Consider the following 21,234-nt stretch of genomic DNA (forward strand, 5'->3'; position numbering starts at 1 on the left):
CTGGGAGCTGAGCTCTTTTTGTGTTGTTCTCAAGGTTGGCTCAGATTCACTGTTTGCAGCAGCCTCCATGAGAAGTCTGACACAAAACCAGTATTTGAAGTTATTCACTGTTCTGCTGAGCTTAGGGGGACCTCCTCAACACTAAACTTCTTAAAAAATTATTTAAATAGATTTTAAACCCCTTTCATTTACTACTTTAATTAATTTCCCAAAGGAGATTGTCCTCACTGGTGATTTTATTCCAGCATTATTTTGTAAGGTTTTCTTTTCTGCAGTTCTGTGTTCCTTTCCTTACTGATGTGTTGAACACCTTTGAACAACATCCTGTGAGAAGCCTCAGTTCATGATCTCTTGTTCTGTGCAAGACTTCCCAGAAAAAGGGATGGAATGGGTTTTTAAATGCTTTTCCTCATTCCTTTAGGTTTATTTTCAGCTTATTTCAAGCTGAGCTGTCAGGTGACAAATGGGCAAGGACGGGGAATATTATTTTACTTGGATTATATGAGAAATACCAACAGATTCTGGAAATAACATTGAATTTTCTCAGTTCCCCAGCCTGACCCCAACCAGCCCAAGCCCGAAGGCCGCCAGATGACCCCGGTGAAGGGGGAGCCCCTGGGAGTGGTCTGTAATTGGCCTCCTGCCTTGGAAGCAGCTCTGCAGCGCTGGGGAACCACTCAGGCCAAGTGTCCCTGCCTGACAGCCCTGGATGTGACAGGAAAACCAGTTTATACCCTCACATATGGTGAGTTGAGCCTCCCCTGCTCAGCTGCTGCCAGAGAGCGGCGGTGGGGAGAGCACAGGGCTCACAGGGCTTGTGAAAACCTTCCTGGTCTTTGCCAGGGTTGTGGACAGAGCAGTGGAAGTGTGGGTAATAAAAAAAGCCAAGGTGGGAGCTGTTCTCTTGTCTGCTTGATGCAGAGCTCTGCAAGTCTCTGTTCTCTGCCTTGCAGGCAAACTGTGGAGCAGAAGTCTCAAGCTGGCCTACACCCTGCTTAATAAACTGGGGACCAAAAACGAACCTGTGTTAAAACCTGGAGACAGGGTAAGGACTTTGGGACTCTCTGGAGTAAAACCAGGGCTTTGGGGGCTGGAACTTTCCACTGACACCATAGTGAGACTCTGACCCCAGGACAAGGCTGTTTGGGGCAGAAACTGGTGTGATTTTTCAGGGGTCCTGGCCCCTCTGTGAGCAGCTTCTTGTGTCTTGGCTCTATGTGAACCTTCACATGCCTGGGCACTGAGCTCCTCACAGGCACATTTCACACATTCTGTGTGAGGAAGAGTGTGAAACAACACCAAATTTTCCTAGCTTCAGTCACTCTAGATGTGGATTTTGAAATGTTAACTTGTGGCTTGCAGGTAGCCCTGGTGTATCCCAACAACGACCCCGTGATGTTCATGGTGGCATTTTATGGCTGTCTCCTGGCTGAAGTGATCCCAGTGCCTATAGAGGTACCTCTTACCAGAAAGGTAACGTTGATGGAACTTGGAGCAGTGATTGGGATGGAAACCAAGTCAGGCCAGAGCCTCTGACAGCATTTCACAGCCTGCAGCTGCTGCCTGAGCAGCTCTGTACCAGCAAGGACTTTTGGGAGCTTGGCTTGGCATTTAAAAATGGAAAAACATATTGATCAGAGCTGTGCTGAGCAGCTGGAGATGGTCAGTTCTCCTAAATGATGCAGTCTTCACTTCCTTACTGCAAGTAATTTATACAGAACAGATTAGAGTGTGGATCTCCCCCTGGTTGATGGGAGAGGGCTCAGTCCAGCCTTGCTGAGCTCTGCCAGGTTCTGATTTTGCTGGACATGGAGGTGCTCAGTGCTCCTGAAGACATTGAGCCACTTTTTGTAAATTATTTGCCCAGCAAAGTGTTTTTTTTACCCTTACCAGAATTTTTGCACTGTTGCCATATTATTGCTGTGTCAAGAGCTGTGTGAAACTATGGGATTTCATAAGAGTTACAAAAACAATGGGGTCATGGCAAACATTATGGCAGGAGAGGTGGCAGTTGAGCTGGGAGCTGGTCTGACAGGTGGCAATGAGCTCAGGGAACACTCAGGGACTCACAGAGCTTTGATTTCATTCTCTGCACTGTGGCAGACTGCTATAGCAACCAAATGCAAAATTAAAACTTCTCCAGTATTTGCCCAATCAGTTTCTGAGTGAGCCTCCTCATTTTATCATTGTGCAACAGAAATTGGCTCCAGGGGATGGAGAGGTCTCGTTATCCCAGTGTAATTACATGTTTTGCTTTTTTTGCCTCTCAATTCCTCTTTGCAGCATCTGGGTTTCCTTTAATGCCAGGAGATGGGGTGAGCTCCATGCCTGGGTGCTGGGCAGGAGCTCCTGTTTCCCCTGCATTTCTCATCCAGTGCATTTTAATCTTGCCAGGGCCATGTTTCATGGAGTCACAGCATGGTTTGAGTTGGAAGGGACCTTAGGGACCATCCAGTTCCATCCTTTGCCAAGGGCAGGGACGCCTCCCAGTAGCCCAAATTGCTCCAGTTGTGATTCTGTGATCCTGTGTGGAAATTGGTTGTTTTCTTCTTTTCCTTGCTATTCCTTCCCCCATTCCCCAAAGCAATATCAAACCTTGGATTTTGATAAGGGAAAGCTGACTTTTGTCATCCTTGAGCAGGAGTGACTTTTGCCCTCTTCCCTCAGGATGCTGGTGGGCAGCAGATTGGTTTCCTGCTGGGGAGCTGTGGCATTGCTCTGGCCCTCACCACTGAAGTGTGTCTGAAAGGGCTCCCCAAAACCCAGAATGGAGAAATTGTGCAGTTTAAAGGTGAGTTGGTTACAGATTGGCTTTTGATTGTGCTTTTGCTGCAGCTGAACCATCTGAAAGGAGCTGTCAGTACTCTGAAGGCACTTGGGGAGTAAAGGGGCAGCTCCTGATCCCATCAGCAAAATGTGTAGGATTTGTATTTGTGAGGTCTGACACAGCTGCTCTGCTCTTCTGGGGGTCACAATGAGCCACCCCCCAACCAGGGTTGTGCTCAGGTCCCTTCAGTGGCATTTGGCAGGTTCCAAGGCAGTTTTATTCACAAGCTTTATTTAGGAATGCTGCAGGGATCTCCCCTGAGGGGAGGAAGTACCTGGTTGCCCACTGAACTCCCTGATGAGAAATGAGATGAACCTTCTGGCTGGTAGCTGGGCTTGGCTTGGAATTTAGCTTGTGTAACTGAACTTGGACAAATGATGGGGTTTAGTGTATTCTTGCAGAATATAAATCCCTCAATAAATAAACTGATATTAATGTAGCGTTTAATTTTGGCTCCAGGTTGGCCCAGACTCAAATGGGTTGTGACAGATTCAAAATATCTCTCCAAATCTCCCAAGGACTGGCAGCCCAACATCTCAGCAGCAGGAACTGAGCCAGCATATATTGAGGTAAGTGCTGAATGGGGAATAGAAAGTACCTTGTGTGAGCTGAATTTAATGTTCTCATCACCAGAGGGAGAATGGTTTCACCTCACTCCCTTCAACTTCCCACTGAAACAGGCCTTTCACTGGGGACACCCTGCTGTGAAGCTCATTTTGGGTTTGAATCCCTCTGTGGCCTTGAGCACTGCTTGGAATAAGTTGGAGAATTGTTTTTGTTCCAAAAAAGTGAGGGATGGAGACAGCTGAGCTCTGAGGTGGTGCTTGATAACCCCATTTCTGCCAGTGCTTGAGCCAGCAGCAGCTGGGATTCTCTGTTCTTGCAGAAATGCTGATTTTTGTTCCTGTGCCAGAAGGTGACTTGTTGGTTTTCTCAGCTTTTATTGGGACAATTGAGAGGTGTTTTAAAAGATTTTATTCTATTATCAGTCTTGATGAGTAGTGAGACACAAGAGATGTAAACCTCAATGCCATTCTATCAGAAGCTAACTTATTTTCTGGTTACAATACCTTATAAATTACAATAACCCTTTCAGCTTACTAGGTTTTCTACACAATGCTGCTGTTACTTCTAACACCAATCACCTCTATTTTTTTCTTCCTGGTCCTGCTACAATGCATCTTTCACAGTTCTAATTCTCTAAAATTATGTAAGCTTTCTATCAAATTTTTTAAATTCTTTACAAATCCATTTCCCACAGGATTGCAGCAGTTTCAGTGGTGGTTCAGCCAGTCTGAAACACAGATTGATTTTTCAGTTTGTTACAGGAGCAGGAAGAGATGTCGTGAGCAGCAGTGACAGTGAAATAAACACAAACACACAAAGGGATGGAATGGGTTGTTAAATTCTTTTCCTCATTTCCTTTAGGTTTATTTTCAGTTTATTTCAAGCTGAAAGATGCATTTTTTCTCCCAGCTCCATGGAGATTTTCCGCGTGTGCCACCACAATAACCATCTCCTTGGGTCTAAGCTTTCACACAGAGAGAAAACTTTATTTTCTCGTGGATTCTGTGATTTAACTTCCTTAATTTCTCTCTTCCTTAACTCCCTTTAACCTCTCTCCTCGCAGTACAAGACCAGCAAGGAGGGCAGTGTCATGGGTGTCACCGTGTCCCGTGTGGCCATGCTGGCTCACTGCCAGGCCTTGTCTCAGGCCTGCAACTACTCTGAAGGTGAGTGAGGCCACAGAACATCAAAGGTTGACAAAATTCAGTGGTTCCCTCTCATATCTTCAACAGCTGTCTCTGAGTAACCAGTATTTACTTCAAAAGTAAATAAAATTTGAAAGCGCAGATTAATTCTTCCCCCCAAAAAGTGAAAATTAACTGTGATGTTTTTCCATCCAAAATGGCATCATTTTCACTGCCATGATGAAGAAGAATAAAAAGGAGGATTTATATAATTTCTGTGAAGTTACTGAGTGTTCTGATGCACAAAAAGAGGAGCAAATGAATGAAAAATGGAGCATTTCCCACCAAGCTGGAGTCCCCTCTCACTGCACTGGTGGCCCATAGAAATGTCTTTCATTGCTGATAGTGTGTAAATACCAAACTTTCTGGGGCTGGGGCTGTTCTGGTCCTGTGAGGTGTTTTGGGGCACCCAGAAATGGAGGGTGGAAGGTGCTGCTGGTATTCCAGAGGGTTTTGCTGTAGGATGTGGTTTATTCTGGTCTGCCTTGTAAATCAAGCTAATCCCTGCCTCCATGAGTGAAACTATTTATAGAGCTGTAGGTCACAGAGGTTTAAAATGCAAAGTTTGCCTTTAGAATCCATCACTTGAGCTAAAAGTCAGGGCTTGAGTGATGTTCCTGAGCTCCCCTGCTCGTTCATAACGAGCTCCAGACCCTTCCTGTCCCACTGATGGACATCTCAGGCTGGAATGTGATTTCCAGCTGGCAGCTGGATTTCCAAATGTGATTTCCTTGCACTTTCTGGACGTGCTCCTGCTCAGGCATGGACGTGCAGTTGTTACTGTGCTCAGTAACACGTGTAATCACACAGAGCCCTGGGCTGGCCCTGCAGCAGCTCTGGCAGGGCAGGGATGTTCATCCTTGTGCAGATTCCAGAGTAAGTGATGGGCACAGCTGTGCTGGCACGTTGTACTAACAGCTTCACCTTTCTTTTCCCAGGTGAAACGATAGTGAATGTGCTGGATTTTAAGAAGGATGCAGGGCTGTGGCATGGCATTCTAACGGTGAGTTGGCTCCAGAGCTCTCTGGAATGAGAGATTCATGATTAGATGGGATATTAGGAAAAATTTCTTCCCTGTGAGGGTGAGCAGGCCCTGGCAAAGGGTGCCCAGAGAAGCTGGGATCCCTGGAAGTGTCCAAGGCCAGGTTGGATGAGGCTTGGAGCACCGTGGGATAGTGGAAAGTGTCCCTGCCATGGCACTGGATGAGCTTTAAGGTCCCTCCCAACCAAACCCATTCCAGAATTCCATGATTCTGTGATAACAGAGTCCAACACTGGGGACTATTATCTGTTAAAACAACCATTTCTCTCCCTGCCAAATCTCCTGGAGGAGCAACAGAATCATCCTGACTAAACCTCTGTGAACTCCTGATGGGGTGGAAGTTGATGGGCACTGAGGGTGACTCTTATTTCTAATAACTCAATGAGAGGTTTGGGATCCCTTTCCTAACAATCCTTTTCCTGTTTTTCAGAATGTAATGAACAAGCTGCACACTATCAGCGTGCCCTATTCTGTGATGAAAACCTGTCCTCTCTCATGGGTGCAGAGGGTTCATGCCCACAAAGGTAACCTGGGGGAATCCACAATTTCAGCTTGGAATTCTCAGGATCCAAGAGTGAGGGACATTAAAATCTCAAATGTCTTAAACCCTTCTTGCTCCACCATGACAAATCTTGAGGGCCAAGGGTTTCACTAATATCCAAAGGTAGTTGATTTTTATTTTGCAGTATTAAATATGATTTTCTGGATCTTCAGGCAGGGCTGGAGCTCATGTCTGGGAGATTTTAAGCCCCCAGTTGTGTGGATACTTGTAAAACTCCTTGCATTGGTGACTTGCCAGAGGTTGGAACAGAAATGTGACAGCTTGGGAGGACAGAGGACTTTGCCATTTATTCCTGTGCACAGTCCCAATGCCATGTCAGTGGTGGGGAACACAATGGGGATCTTGTGACTTGGAGCCAGTTTCTTTTATGAAACCAAGGAAATGGCAGAGTGCAGCAGGAGCCCTTGGTCCCTGGCCTCCCTGAGTGCTTCCAGAGGGTGATAATGATTTATGGCCTTTGGAGGAGGAGCTGTGATGATGACAGACCCTGGCTCAGGTGGTGGCAGTGCCACAGCAGATGCCACTGTGTGTTGGCTTTGCTGTTACTGCAGCCTCAGTTATTTAAGACCATGTGAGTTCTATGAAAATAACTCCTGGAAAGCTTTGATTTGCCCTGAGGTGGTGTTTTTGTGTTGTTTGCAGCAAAAGTTGCTCTGGTGAAGTGTCGAGACTTGCACTGGGCCATGATGGCCCACCGGGACCAAAGAGACGTGAGCCTGAGCTCGCTGCGGATGCTGATCGTCACCGACGGCGCCAACCCCTGTGAGTGCCCCAGCCCTGCCCAGCCCTGTCCAGGCCTCTCTGGCAGCAGGATCAGCTCCCTTGGAGCTCTCCTCTAGGCCAGAGCTCTGCCTGCTGCTGCTTGGGCACAGGACAAGGGTGTTTCGAGGTTTTTGTGTTGCCATCCTTTGGGGTGTGAGAGATCCTGCAGAGCAGGAAAAGGGAGAGTTGAATGGGGGGCAGTGTTTGTAAAATCAGAGAATTGTTCAGGCTGGGAAAGACCTTTAAGACCATCAAATCCAGCTCTTCACCTAGCACCATGTTCGCCACTAAACCCTGTCCCCAGGTGCCACGTCCACACGTCCTTTAAATCCTTTCAGGGATTGTGATTCCACCTGGGCAGAATTCACTGTCTGAATGTCCAGTCTGGGCTTGTTCCAATGCCTGACCACCCTTGGAGTGAGGAGATTTTCCTTCATGTCCAACCCAAACCTCCCCAGCACAACTTGAGGCTGCTTCCTCCTGGAGTTTCCCAAATCCTCCTCCTGACCCTTCCTGTAGATGGGCATGAAATCAATATCTGTGAAGTGCTAGTGGCATCTTTTCTTTCTTCCTAGGGTCTGTTTCCTCCTGTGATGCCTTCCTGAGCTTGTTTCAGAGCCATGGGCTCAAACCAGAGGCGATTTGTCCCTGTGCCACCTCCCCCGAAGCGATGACCGTCGCAATCCGGAGGTAACAGATTGAGTCATCCAGCCCGGGCTTTCTTCACACTTGGCTTGGTCAGAGTTGATTTAGGCATGTAATGAACTCCTCTGACATTTACTCTGTGTGCTCAGGTACTCGAGTTGCTGAGCTTTAAACCTCCCTCCTGAGATCCAAGTGATTTCTGAGGTGTGTGACAGCTCAGCAGTGCCTGAGCTCTGCTTTTGCTCCTCCTGATTTCCACAGCCCGGGAGGTGTTCTGAATCTGAGATGGGATTTGAGATCATTTGGACACTCTCATACTCTGTTTCTGTCCATTGCTGCCTGTAAGAAACAGGGGTGGGAGCTGGGGTTTGCCATGGGGTGAGATAAGGAGCTGGCAGAGGAGCTGCAGTGCCCAGGAGCACAATTCCTTAGGGGTTGAAAATTTGGGTGGGGATCCTTGCTGCCATCACAGTTTGAAGTGATTATGCAAAGCAGAGACACTGAACACACCTCTTTCTGTTGCTGTGCCATCTCCATCTGAGTCTAACACCCAGCTGGGTGCCTGATTGAGTGTATTTGTTCATTTTGTGTCCTTCCCAGGCCTGGAGTCCCCGGGGCCCCTCTGCCAGGCAGAGCCATCCTGTCCATGAACGGGCTGAGTTTTGGTGTCATTCGGGTCAACACCGAGGATAAAAACTCTGCTCTCACTGTCCAGGACGTGGGGCACGTGATGCCAGGAGGTAAAAACGGACAGGAGACTGATATGGGATGTTTTTGGGGATGTTTTAGAAGCAGAATGGGTCAATGTTCTCTCCCACATCAGCCTCAGTGTGGGAGAGGTGGGGCAGTGCCAGACTCAGTCATTCCTGTCAGGATTAAACGTGTCACTTCTCACACAGGGCTAAATTTGGGAGCTGTTTTTAACAAAGCCTGATTTTTCCTAGGCATGATGTGTATAGTGAAACCAGATGGGCCACCCCAGCTCTGTAAAACAGATGAGATTGGTGAAATCTGTGTGAGCTCCAGAGCAGGAGGAATGATGTACTATGGGCTGGCAGGGGTGACAAAGAATACTTTCGAGGTATGTCTAGCAGAATGCATCTTTCCTGCCCCATTTTCTGTGTCAAACTGGTGGTCTTGTACAACCCCTTGGGTTTGTAACCGAAGTGTTAATGTTGGTTTTTATAAACATGCACTGGAAATCTCCTTGCAGTTAGAGATACTCAGAATCCCCTCCATAAACATCTCCCACCCTGGCTGTACTGAGGGTTCCCTGCCCTTCTCCTCTTCCCTTCACTCACGTTAAGTGCAATTTTTGGGGTGGTTTTCTCCACAATTTTGGGGTGGTTTGGGAAGGTTTTTCTCTCCTCAGGCCTCCAATGTCCTCCCTTGTGTTGCAGGTGATCCCTGTGAACTCCTCTGGCTCTCCCGTGGGGGAAGTGCCCTTCGTGCGCTCCGGCTTGCTGGGATTTGTTGGACCTGTACGTGAGGAGAGCCTGCACTGCTCTGGCCCTTCAGCCTTTCAGGGAAAAGCTTTGGGGAGGGAGGATGTGTGAGAGGAGCTCTCTGTGAGCTCCTCACTGTTGCCTTCTTGCCTTGCAGGGCAGTTTGGTGTTTGTGGTTGGGAAAATGGACGGGTTGCTGACCGTGAGCGGGAGAAGGCACAACGCCGACGACATCGTGGCCACTGGGCTGGCCGTGGAGTCAATAAAAACAGTTTACAGAGGAAGGTCAGCACAAGAAACCCCATCACCTGCTGCATGTCATAAAGCAAAGCACAGCTTTAGTACTTTCTTGGATTTCTCTTTGGTAGATCAGTTAAAGTAAACATATTTTTGATTTAGATAGTAATTGCCCTGATCCTGCCCAACACAGATCTTTTCCCCACTATCCAGCCTGGCTTTTCATCAAGTCTGTGCTTTAGGGAAAGCAATCAAGTAACAAGATAAGTCAGGCACGTGGAGAAATTAATTCTCTGTCTCTGCAGAGTTGCAGTTGTTAGCTGCTGACTGGTGCAGCAAGGAAGAGTTTCATTAATGTCCAAAGATATTTGATTTTTATTTAGCAGTTGTGGATACAATTTTCCAGATCTTCAGGCAGAGCTGGAACTCATATCTCCGAGACTTAGTGAGAGATTTTAAACCCTCCTGTGGGTGCCTTTAAATCTCCTTTCATTTGGGCTTTGCCAGAAGTTGGAACAAGAATGTGACAGCAGGTTGGGAGAACGGGGGACTGTGCCATATGGAAATTCCATCAGAAAGTGGAGTTAACCCCTTAAATACTCCCCAGTCTTTCCTTTTGACTCAGTGTTAATTGTCTGATGCTTTTTCTCTTGTTTTTGCCCCATGGTTATTTTAACAAGTCCTGTATTTAATCTCTCCTTGGCCCCCTGTCTCTGAGGAGTGAAACTGGAGTGTGGCTCTGCCCTTTTCCTTAGGATTGCTGTGTTCTCCGTGTCTGTGTTCTACGACGAGAGGATCGTGGTGGTGGCAGAGCAGAGGCCAGATGCATCTGAGGAGGACAGTTTCCAGTGGATGAGTCGGGTGCTGCAGGTACAGCTGGGGAAATCCTGCAGCTTTTGGGGTGTGGGCAGAGCAGAGGCCACCAAGGGCCCCAATGGAGGTGCCACAAGCTTTGCATCCCTCTTGGCACAAGGTGTTTGTGCAGGGTCACAAGCTGTGTCCAGGCTGTTCTGTTGTGTCCTGAGGGAGCTGGAGTGACAGGACAAGGGGAATGGCTTCAAACTGAAAGAGGAGGAATTGAAGTTAAATTTTGGGAAGAAATTCCTCGGCCAGTCTGGGATTCCATGAATCCCAGAGAACAGAGAGGCTCTGGCAGTTTCCTCTCAGAACTGCAGAGCAGATCTGTGCTCAGGCTTTTGAGTTCTGCTTTTAGTCTGGATCATGTGGAGCTCAGAGTTCGGCTTTAAAGCCACCCTTTTCTTTGGAGATGCATTTTCAGCAGGGAGCAAGTGGGCAGGGAAAGGCCAGAACAGCTGAATGAGTGTGGTCCTAAAAGAATGAGTAGCAAGAACTTCCTTTGAGAGCTGCCTGCACTGCATGTGTGTCATTCCAGGAATGACATTCAGGGAGTGAAGTGTGCGAGCTGGGGTGGAAAACCAGGGAAGTACCTGGTGCTCTGAATAATGGATCAGATGCCTGAATGCTGAGGCGGGCAGGAGGGAACAGAGTGTGATGGTTCAGAGGAGACAGATGGATGCAATCCCGAGATCAGAATCGTGTGATTCATCAGGCAGCCGTGGGTATTTTGGGATTTTGGTCATGAAGGATTTAAAAATGGATTTGGTGTCTATGAAATGGGCTGTAAAGGCAGGGGGGTGCCCAGCACTTCAGGCTCACTGCAGGGCTCGCTGGTGGCACAGAGGGCAGGTGGGATGTCAGTGATTCACTCACGAGTGCAGGGATTTGTCTTGCAGTGTGAGTGCATCAGCAGACTGTGCCCAGCAGTGCCAGCAATGCCAATGACCATCTCTCCTTTCTCTAGGCCATTGACAGCATTCACCAAGTGGGTGTTTACTGCCTTGCTCTCGTGCCAGCCAACACATTGCCAAAAACTCCGCTGGGAGGGATCCACATCTCCCAAACCAAACAGCACTTTCTGGAGGGCTCTCTGCACCCCTGCAACATCCTCATGTGCCCACACACTTGTGTGACAAACTTGCCAAAGCCCAGGCAGAAACAGCCAGGTAACCTGAAGCCCTTTTTGTTTGGTGTTGTTGAGCTGGGGCTCAGTGCTCAGCCCCAGGGACGGGGTGATGTCCTCCTCCCTGTCCCACGTGCTGGGAACCAGGGCCTGTCTTGTGCTCCATGGTTTGGGCTTGTTCCAGGCCTCTCTTTGCATGTGTTAGTCAGGAATTTTAATTCCCACCTTTGAGCTCACTGGGATTCTCCCTCCTGATGGACAGAGACCAGCAATGCCTGCTGAGCTCCATCCGTGAGGCTCATTCCCAGGAGCAGGGGGATCCTGCAGGGACTCTCTGTCCCTTGGCTCTGCTCCTTCCCAAAGTGCTGCTGTCTCTCCACAGGGGTGGGCCCTGCCTCTGTGATGGTGGGGAACCTGGTTGCTGGGAAGAGAATCGCTCAAGCCTCTGGGAGAGATCTGGGTCAAATAGAAGACAATGATTTAGTTAAAAAGGTAAATCAGTGTTTGTGACAACTGGAGGATGGGAAGGAGTTTTCCCTGCTGTGTGCAGAGCAGCAGTGGGGAGCACTGAAGGAGAAGCTGGTGTTGAATTTCTTCCTGTCACTTCCAGCACCAGTTCCTGACAGAAGTGTTGCAGTGGAGAGCTCAAGCAACTCCTGACCACCCACTCTTCCTTCTATTGAATGCCAAGGTACAGTCAGTGCTGAGTTGTTGGGTTTTATGGTCCATGTGCTATCCAGTGCCAGTTGGAGAGTCTTTAAAATCTTTTGCCCTCTGCAGTGCCTCTCTTTAACCTCTGTATCAGATTTTGACCACAGATTTGTAACTTAAAACTTGACCCTTTGACCCTCTAGGTCCCTTCAGCAAACGGCTCTCATGGTTTGACACTTCATTTTAAAACTGAGCGTGTTTGTAGGTCCCACTGGTTCCTGTATCAGTTAATGGTGTATCCCTTGGTGCCACCATCCCTATCAGTGGTGTTGAGTATATTCTGGCAAGGTTCTGGTGCAAGAAGACCTGAACTGACTCCCTGGCAGGTAGAATTTTCTAGAGCAGATCTAACTCCATCTCTGTAGTGGATGAGTGGCTCACTGGGCACAGCAGCCTTTAGGTAGAGATAACTCTTAGCTGTAGCCTCCTGCTAGCCAGCAAGCTTGGGTTTATCTCAGAGCAGCCAGTTTGAGTTGTGCCAGCCCCTGTTGAGAGCATTTTTGTCTCCTTTCAAGGGAACCACTGTGTGCACGGCCACCTGCCTTCAGCTGCACAAAAAGGCTGAGAGAATTGCATCAGTGCTGTGTGACAAAGGCCATCTCAATGCAGGAGACAATGTGGTGCTTCTTTATCCTCCTGGTGAGTGAGTCCCACTGGGGAAACGCAGCCTGGGCTTGCTTTGGCCTCTCACTGGGATCTGGAAATACAGGAAGGGCACTCAGTGCTAGTGAGAGGTGCTCACTGCTGTGTCCTGACTGGTTTGGAGTCATTTGATGTTCTTTTCCTCAGTGATGGTGATGCTTTCCTGTGTGGTTCCTTTACTGTCCCCATTCCCTATCCCAAGCTTTCTCAGCTTGCTGCTGGGCTGCTGATGTTGCCCAGCTGTGCTGTGGGAGGGGCAGCAGTGCCCTGCTGTGCCCAGGGACCCCTCCCCAGTGTCCCCTTGGTGTCCCTGCAGGCATCGAGCTCATCACGGCCTTCTACGGCTGCCTGTACTCGGGCTGTGTCCCCGTCACCGTGCGCCCGCCCCACGCCCAGAGCCTGGTGGCAACTCTGCCCACAGTGAGGATGATCGTGGAGGTGAGTGCCAGCCTGGGCCCCCGGGGTGACACCTGTGTCACAGGGACTGGGGCTGGATTGGTCACGGGCTCCTGAGAGTCACACTGAGTGCCCCAGCCTCTGCTCCAGGGGTGACACGGCTCACAGAGCTCGTGGTGGCTGTGTGACAGGAATTGAGGCAAATCTTGGAGCTGAGGGACAGTGTTCTCCTTCATAAATGCCAGACAGAGAACCCCCTCCTCACACACCTGTCTGACAACACCAACGTGGTGTGGCCACCCAGAATTTCACCTTGGCACTCCTGAATGCTGGGGAAGTCCAAATCCTGCAGTGAAGCCACTTCCCAAGCTCAGTAACCAGAGGACAGCATGGGGAAGAAAGCTGGATCTTGCTGTGACACCTTCTCACAGGTTCTGCCAGGGTCTGTGCAGGCTGGGCTGCACTGGGGGTTTGGTGAAGGGAAGGCAGAGCAGAGTGTGCAAAAGGCAGAGGAAGGAATTCAGGTTTGCTGATAGGATAAAATAGTCTCTGCACATCAGAGACTGGCACATGTTCTGTGCTGCTGGGACCTGCTCCTGCCTCTTTGTTTCAGTGAGTGTTCATCTTTGCAGGTCAGCAAAGCCGCCTGCATCCTCACAACCCAGACCCTGATGAGGCTGCTCAAGTCCAGAGAGGCAGCTGGTGCTGTGGATGTGAAAACCTGGCCAACCATCATTGACACAGGTGAGCTCCCTGGCCAGGAGGCTCCTGGAAGTCCTGTGGAGGGGTGACTGGTGACTTCCAAAGGGACTGTCCCACATTTCATTGAGTGGCTCTTGAAAATTCGTTTGAATATGCATAAAAGGTATCCAAGATGTGCCATTGTTCACTGAGAACTCTTCTGTATTGAGCTGTGCATGGGAAATGATTACAGGGATTTCTGGAGACAACTTTAATCTGCTTAAGACAAGGATGAGTTGGTCATTATTCATCATTTTCTCCCTTTTCCTGAGAATAAATTTTCTTGGCAAGAGTTTTGCCATACACTAGCCTGTCTCTTCTGGAAAGAGAATTAATGGAAGGCTTTATCTTCCATCTCTGGCGTTTGGAAAGTCACGTTCTCCTTTCAAATACCAGTCAAGTAACCAAAATTAACCCATTTGTTTCTCTCTTGCACAGATGATTTGCCCAGGAAGAGGCTGGCCCAGATCTACAAGCCACCCACACCTGAAATGTTGGCATATCTAGATTTTAGTGTTTCCACAACAGGCATGCTCACAGGAGTAAAGGTATAGTAACGGGTTAGGAGATGGGGCATTTGTGTCTTGTATTGCCTGACTCTCTGAGCCACCTCCCCTTGACCTCCACCTCCAAGTTGTAGCTTAAACAAAGACCCTGATTTTCTTCTGACAAAGCTGTGGGCTTCATTTCCCCGAGTCCTGCTGAGGAGAGAAACAGGTCTGCACAGAGGGGTCAGGAATTCTGCTGCTGCCTCCCCTGGAGAGCAGCTTGGGAGAGAGCTCTGAGCTCCACCAAGAGCAGAAGAGGGATGCAGTCAGGAAAAAGAGGATAAGATACTAAAAAGGAAAGCCTTAGACTGTTGTTAAAGCTCATGTGTGTTTGGAGTTGGCATCACAGCACAGTCAGGGCTGGGAGGGACCTCTGGAGATCCCCCAATCCAATTCAGGGTCACACAGAGCAGGTGACACAGGAACGTGTCCAGGTGGGTTTGGAATGTCTGCAGAGAGGAAGACTCCACAACCACCCTGGGCAGCTGTTCCATGGCAAGTTCTGGCTCATGTTGAGGTGGGGCTCAAACAGCTGCAGCTTCAAGTTTAGCTGTTGGTGTCACAGTTGGTGTCGCTGTTGGTGTCACTGTTGGTGTCAGGGCTCTGCAGTCTCTGCCTCTGCTGGGGAAGCTCAGGAACCAAACCATGGCCTTGCCTGCCCACCAGCTCTCCATGAGCTGCCTTTGCTGTCTCTGGGGGTGTCTGGGTGCTGTCCTGGGCCCCAGCAGTGCCTTGGGGACCCTGGATGCTGCCCTGGGGATGTCTGGGTGCTGCCCTGGGCGTGCCTGGGTGCTGCCCTGGGGGTGTCTGGGTGCTGCCCTGAGCCCCAGCACTGTCTGGGGGTGCCTGGGTGCTGCCCTGGGGGTGTCTGGGTGCTGCCTCTGGGGGTGCCTGGGTGCTGTCCTGGGCCCCAGCAGTGTCTGGGGGTGTCTGGGTGCTGCCCTGGGGGTGCCTGGGTGCTGCCCTGGCCCCAGCAGTGTCCCCCCTGTGTTGCAGATGTCCCACGCTGCCGTCAGTGGCCTGTGCAGGGCCATCAAGCTCCAGTGTGAGCTCTACTCCTCGCGGCAGATTGCCATTTGTCTGGACCCCTACTGCGGGCTGGGATTTGTGCTCTGGTGCCTTTGCAGGTAGGATTTTCTGGGGAGGGGGGCAGGTGAACTCCTGGCTGGTTGGAAATGGGAAATGGGTGTCATTACGCACGTGTTGACACTACAGAATGACTTAATTTACAGTAAGGGGGGAATTTGTCTTGGAGCTGACAACAACACGTTCCCTTTTGCTGCAGATTAGCAAGATGTTATCCCATCTTGATTATGTGTGTTTGTGCTGCCAAATATTCCTGGCTTCAGAATGTTTCTCTTCCCTTTCTTCCTTGATTACATGTTGCAATAAGGGAGGTTTTGTTCTCTGTGGGGTTGAGCCAGTTCTCTTCCTTCACTGTCAGTGTGTGTTTGTGTGTGGATAAATTGTTATTCTTGTACAGTAAGTTGCATTTTTAAAATGTTGCTGCTCCAGTTTGCCTCAGCTGCAGTCCCACAACCTGCCTTTGGACTAGCAGGAATGTAATGTGCAGATACAGTAAATATTAATTTAAAGATAGCTACAAGCTTCACTAAAATGTTTTCTCCCTTAATGTTCTTCACAGTGTGTATTCTGGACATCAGTCAATTTTAATTCCTCCTATGGAGCTGGAATCCAATCTTTTTCTCTGGTTATCTACTGTCAGCCAGTATAAAATAAGGGACACTTTCTGTTCCTATTCAGTCATGGAACTGTGTACAAAGGGACTTGGAAACCAAGTTGAAATGTTAAAGGTAAGAAACGTTTCCTGAGTGTTACATCACATAAATTAAGGAAGCTCTGGTAGTAAAGCAAAGTGATATGATTGTTAAATTCAGATTTTCCTGTTGCACAAATCTCCAGGCCAGAGGTGCTCCAAAAGCAAATCTCCAAAAGGAAATCTGCAAAAGCAAATCTCCAAAAGCAAATCTCCAAAAGCCAATCTCCCTGGGAGAGGAGGGGACTGGGGAGGAGCAGGGGCTGTGCAGTGCCGGGAGCACCTGTCAGGGAATGTCAGGGCAGCCCTGAGCAGGGAGGATCCCAGTGCTGCTCTGCAGCAGATTCCTTATGTAACAGTCTGCAGTGGAGGCTCACACCAGCACATGATGGAAAGCACATGTCAGGAGAGCTGCTCAATGGAGGTGTGTTCTCCTTGGAGATGAGAGAAGGGAATAAATAGCTCCATGCCATGCCTGAGGTGGTTTTTTCCCTGGGATTTCCTGGATTGTGGCTCTGTGAGATGAAGGCTCAGCCTTGTTCTCTGGCTGGCACAGAGCTCTGCAGGTGCCTGGGCTGTGTCACCAGGTGAGCAGCACACAGGAGCTCCTGCCTGGTGCTGGTCAGAGCATTCACCATAGAAATAATGATGGATTCAGGTGCCACTGTTGCTGAAGAGTCCATGCAATCCCAGTGGATGACTTTATTCTGCCTGGGTTTGGTTTCCATCTGTATAAGCAGTGACTCAGAGGTGTAATCTCAGCTGAGCAGCTGTGCAGAGAGCTGGGGCAGAGAGGGAGCTCTGTCAGTCCATGTCTTGCTCTGGCTGCATTTCCAGGCTCTGGTCAGGCATAGAAATGCAGCCAGATTTATAATTGTGAACAGAATCAGAAAGAGTGAGAGTAGCTCGGAACACAGGGACTGAGTTTGTCCTGCATTTCCTGAGTAATTTAATGGGATAAGAAGCAAATGTAACTTGTTGAGAGGGGATAGATGAACACCAGTAATCTCAGCTGAGCAGCTGTGCTGAGAGCTGGGGCAGAGGGAGCTCTGTCAGTCCATGTCTTGCTGTGGCTGCATTTTCAGGCTCTGGTCAGGCACGATTTATAATTACAAATAGAATCAGAAAGAGGAAAAGTAGCTCAGAACACAAGAACTGAGTTTGTACTGCATTTCCTGGGTAATTTCACGGGCTAAGCAGCAAACAGAGCTGGTTGAGAGGGGCCAGATGAGCAGCTGCAGCCCTTTGCCTGGTGTTTGTGTGCAGGCCCGTGGCATTAACCTGTCCTGTGTCCGGACCTGCGTGGTGGTGGCCGAGGAGCGGCCGCGCGTGTCCCTCACCCATTCCTTCTCCAAGCTCTTCAAGGACATCGGGCTCTCATCCCGGGCCGTGAGCACCACCTTTGGCTCCAGGGTCAACGTGGCCATCTGTTTGCAGGTGAGGCTTCCCAGGGCTCCTGGTTGTCGCTGGCACCAGGTTCCAGATGCCAGGCTGGGTTGTGTTCCACGCTCCCCATCTGGGCACATTTCTGAAGCCCAACATCTGCCCTGCAGAGAACAGCTGGCACGAGATTTAAGCAGCTTCTCTCATTTTCAGCTGCCAAATCGTATCACAGATGCTCAAAACAAGTGAAACATGAATCTGAGCTGTTTATTGCCACATAAGCAGTGCTTGGTGGCTGAGAGGTCTTGTGGTGTCTCCCCCCTCCCCAAGGCTCCTTCCCCACACAGGTGTCCCAGAAAGTCACCTGCTTACTGCAGGGTGCAGCTGCAAAGGTGGGGGAATATGAGTAGGAATTCTGCTGTAAGAAACCCCTGGAAATAGTTCTGGGCTCAGGCAGAAATTCCCCTGATTGCTCTAAACACATCAATGTTTTTTAAATATTAACTCCTCAGGGAACATCGGGGCCAGATCCCACCACGGTGTATGTAGACCTGAAATCCTTGAGACATGACAGGTACTGTAAGTTCACTTAAACCAATTTATTAACTGTATAAAACCCTGCAGTGGTGCTGTTTTCACACCACTCCAGCCACTTCAGCTCTGGTTTTTCACCTGACAGTGTTTGTTTCTTGACCTTCAGAGTCCGTCTGGTGGAACGAGGAGCTCCCCAGAGCCTGCTGCTCTCTGAGTCTGGAAAGGTAAATCCATGTGTGCCCACCTCCCCACTGCCTTTGTAGCTGGGAAGGACAGTCCTGTGGCATGGGAGGGGTGGCACTTGGTTACATTGTCCCTCTGGAACTTGATTATAAGGAATTACCCATTGATTTAGGAGTGTGTTTTGCTGGAGTTGTTGGGGAATTGGTCCATTTTGCAGTAAATTTCCACATCAGAAGTGTGGGCTCTGGTATTCTTGAAATCAAGCTGTAGTTGGGATTTACTGTAACTCTTACTCCCTCATAGTTCAACAGAAAGAGGTTTTCCTGTAGGTTTTTTGCTGAATTCTTCAAAATCAAGGTCAGAATATCTTACCTGTGTGACCCTGGAGCCATGGGATACATCCATACCCTGATCTTGCCTTGCTGTACCTGTCCTGCCTGTTTTATCCCTGTTTGTGATGTCCATGGGTACAATCCTGCCCTGATTGAACAGCCTGTGTGTTTTATTGTTCTGAAAATAATCCAACAAGAACTGCACATTTCCTTTTTGTGCTCTTTAGATTCTGCCTGGGGTCAAAGTGGTCATTGTCAATCCAGAGACAAAAGGGCCTCTGGGAGATTCTCACCTTGGGGAGGTAAGTGCAGGTTTTGCTCCTTGGGGACCTTTTCCTGCTGCTCCTTGGGCTTTTCTCTGCTGGGGGACAGTTTGGAGCTGTGATAGAAGCCTTTGTAAGATGAATTATTGCTGGAGTGTTCAGAATTTGGGTGTTATTTCACTGTCAAGTTTAAAGAAAACCCACTTGAAAAGAAGCTTGTTCCACCCTAAATCTTGCAAACTGGCTCCCAAATAGTACAATTTACATTTGGCTTTCCTTTCTTTGATTACACACCAGTATATTGATCTGTGTTGGTGGATTATTATCCAATTTTGGACTGGATGTGTTAAAAACCCACAATTTATTTACTCAGTGAATCCTCAGTTACAGTTACTGCAAGACTACACCTCAAGGTGCATTTTTAAGGTTCTGCAGGTTATTTGGAAGTCCAAGATGAATTTTTCTCATCTGATAAAACCACAGATAAAACCAGAACCTTCTTGTTGCAGTTCCTTTACCCACTCCCACGTGTGGGCATTCCTGGGGACCTGACCCTTTTCCCTCCCTGCACAGATCTGGGTGAACAGCCCCCACACAGCCAGTGGCTACTACACCATCTACGACAACGAGACCCTCCAGGCCGACCACTTCAACACCCGCCTGAGCTTCGGCGACGCCGCGCAGACGCTGTGGGCGCGCACGGGGTACCTGGGCTTCGTGCGGCGCACCGAGCTCACGGCGGCCAGCGGAGGTGGGGCATGGCATGGGCATGGGCATGGGGCATGGGTATGGGGCATGGATATGGGCATGGGGCGTGGGCATCCATGGCAGGGCACAGCTCACAGGGTACCTGGGCTTCGTGCGGCGCACCGAGCTCACGGCGGCCAGCGGAGGTGGGGCATGGGCATGGGCATGGGTATGGGCATGGGCATGGGTATGGGTATGGGTATGGGTATGGGCATCCATGGCAGGGCACAGCTCACAGGGTACCTGGGCTTCGTGCGGCGCACCGAGCTCACGGCGGCCAGCGGAGGTGGGGCATGGCATGGGCATGGGCATGGGTATGGGCATGGGCATCCATGGCAGGGCACAGCTCACAGGGTACCTGGGCTTCGTGCGGCGCACCGAGCTCACGGCGGCCAGCGGAGGTGGGGCATGGGCATGGGCATAGGTATGGGGCATGGGTATGGGCATGGGTATGGGCATGGGCATGGGGCATGGGTATGGGCATGGGGCATGGGTATGGGGCATGGGCATCCATGGCAGGGCACAGCTCACAGGGTACCTGGGCTTCGTGCGGCGCACCGAGCTCACGGCGGCCAGCGGAGGTGGGGCATGGGTATGGGCATGGGCATGGGCATGGGGTATGGGTATGGGTATGGGCATCCATGGCAGGGCACAGCTCACAGGGTACCTGGGCTTCGTGCGGCGCACCGAGCTCATGGCAGCCAGTGGAGGTGGGGCTGGGGCACCTGGGCATGGGCATTTCCATGGGAGGGCACAGCTCACAGAGACACGGGCAGCCTGGGCATTCCATGGAAGGGCACAGGTGGCAGGGGCAGCCTGGGCATTCCCATGGGAATCTCATGGCTTAACCAAGGATTTCACTGGGCACAGCTCACAGGGGCACGGGCAGCCTGGGCATTCCATGGGAATCTCACCAAGGGTTTCACCTGGGCACAGCTGACAGGACATTCCCATGGGATTCTCGTGTGGTTTAACCAAGGGCGTGTCTGGTTTGATCCAGGCTGGTGATGAGCAGAGAGAGCAGCCCTGGGGAGAAGGGTTTGAGGTGCTGGACATGCCCCAGGAACCCCCTGAGCCTGGGCTGAGCCCCCAGCCTGGGCAGCAGGGGAGGAGGGTTCTGCCCCTCTGCCCTGCTCAGGTGAGACCCCACCTGCAGAGCTGCCTTCAGGCTGAAGAAGAGAAGCTTTGGGTGATCTAATTGTGGCCTTCCAGTGCCTGGAGGAGCTGCAGGAAAGATGGGCACAGGACATCTTGGAGTGCCAGGACAACGGGCAATAGCTTCAAACTGCCAGAGAGCAGGGTTCAAGGGGATTTTGGGAAGGAATTCCTTCCTGTGAGTGTGGTGACACCCTGGCACAAGGTGCCCAGAGAAGCTGGGGCTGCCCCTGCATCCCTGGCAGTGCCCAAGGCCAGGCTGGACAGGGCTTGGAGCAGCTGGGACAGTGGAAGGTGTGGGACTGGATGGGCTTCCAATGCAAACCATTCTGAAATTCTTTAGCTTGTCCAAGAGACAATTTTTCTTTACAAAATTCCATCTATTCCCCCTCCTGTCCTGTCTCCCCAGAGCGCCACGATGCCCTGTACGTTGTGGGAGCCCTGGATGAGACCCTGGAGCTGCGGGGGCTGCGCTACCACCCCATCGACATCGAGACCTCGGTGTCCCGGACCCACAGGAGCATTGCTGAATGGTAAAACACTCCCGAGCAGTGCAGCCACCCTAGCCCA

At 50.2% G+C, this 21,234-nt stretch overlaps 1 protein-coding gene across 3 annotated transcripts in view; it reads left to right on the top strand.

Annotated features, from left to right (window-relative positions):
* The window catches only part of DIP2B (disco interacting protein 2 homolog B), a 61,710-nt gene that overhangs the window by 36,638 nt on the left and 3,838 nt on the right, over positions 1–21,234 (top strand). For 2 of the 3 annotated variants that reach the window (XM_063179152.1, XM_063179154.1), the window contains 30 exons: positions 548–745; positions 954–1,045; positions 1,363–1,473; positions 2,668–2,791; positions 3,287–3,396; positions 4,458–4,560; positions 5,517–5,581; positions 6,051–6,144; positions 6,825–6,944; positions 7,520–7,634; positions 8,190–8,329; positions 8,534–8,670; positions 8,990–9,070; positions 9,192–9,319; positions 10,027–10,141; positions 11,094–11,295; positions 11,635–11,744; positions 11,863–11,943; positions 12,479–12,602; positions 12,922–13,043; positions 13,634–13,745; positions 14,181–14,290; positions 15,287–15,417; positions 15,936–16,104; positions 17,334–17,504; positions 17,963–18,024; positions 18,151–18,208; positions 18,727–18,801; positions 19,336–19,513; positions 21,074–21,197. In XM_063179152.1, the coding sequence (XP_063035222.1) occupies positions 548–745; positions 954–1,045; positions 1,363–1,473; positions 2,668–2,791; positions 3,287–3,396; positions 4,458–4,560; positions 5,517–5,581; positions 6,051–6,144; positions 6,825–6,944; positions 7,520–7,634; positions 8,190–8,329; positions 8,534–8,670; positions 8,990–9,070; positions 9,192–9,319; positions 10,027–10,141; positions 11,094–11,295; positions 11,635–11,744; positions 11,863–11,943; positions 12,479–12,602; positions 12,922–13,043; positions 13,634–13,745; positions 14,181–14,290; positions 15,287–15,417; positions 15,936–16,104; positions 17,334–17,504; positions 17,963–18,024; positions 18,151–18,208; positions 18,727–18,801; positions 19,336–19,513; positions 21,074–21,197 (3,562 nt within the window). The remainder of the gene's footprint in view (positions 1–547; positions 746–953; positions 1,046–1,362; positions 1,474–2,667; positions 2,792–3,286; positions 3,397–4,457; positions 4,561–5,516; positions 5,582–6,050; positions 6,145–6,824; positions 6,945–7,519; positions 7,635–8,189; positions 8,330–8,533; positions 8,671–8,989; positions 9,071–9,191; positions 9,320–10,026; positions 10,142–11,093; positions 11,296–11,634; positions 11,745–11,862; positions 11,944–12,478; positions 12,603–12,921; positions 13,044–13,633; positions 13,746–14,180; positions 14,291–15,286; positions 15,418–15,935; positions 16,105–17,333; positions 17,505–17,962; positions 18,025–18,150; positions 18,209–18,726; positions 18,802–19,335; positions 19,514–21,073; positions 21,198–21,234) is intronic. The other variant, XM_063179153.1, reaches the window with a different exon arrangement.

Source organism: Melospiza melodia, chromosome 31, assembly GCF_035770615.1.
Source record: "Melospiza melodia melodia isolate bMelMel2 chromosome 31, bMelMel2.pri, whole genome shotgun sequence".
In the NCBI taxonomy this organism is placed as follows: domain Eukaryota; kingdom Metazoa; phylum Chordata; class Aves; order Passeriformes; family Passerellidae; genus Melospiza; species Melospiza melodia.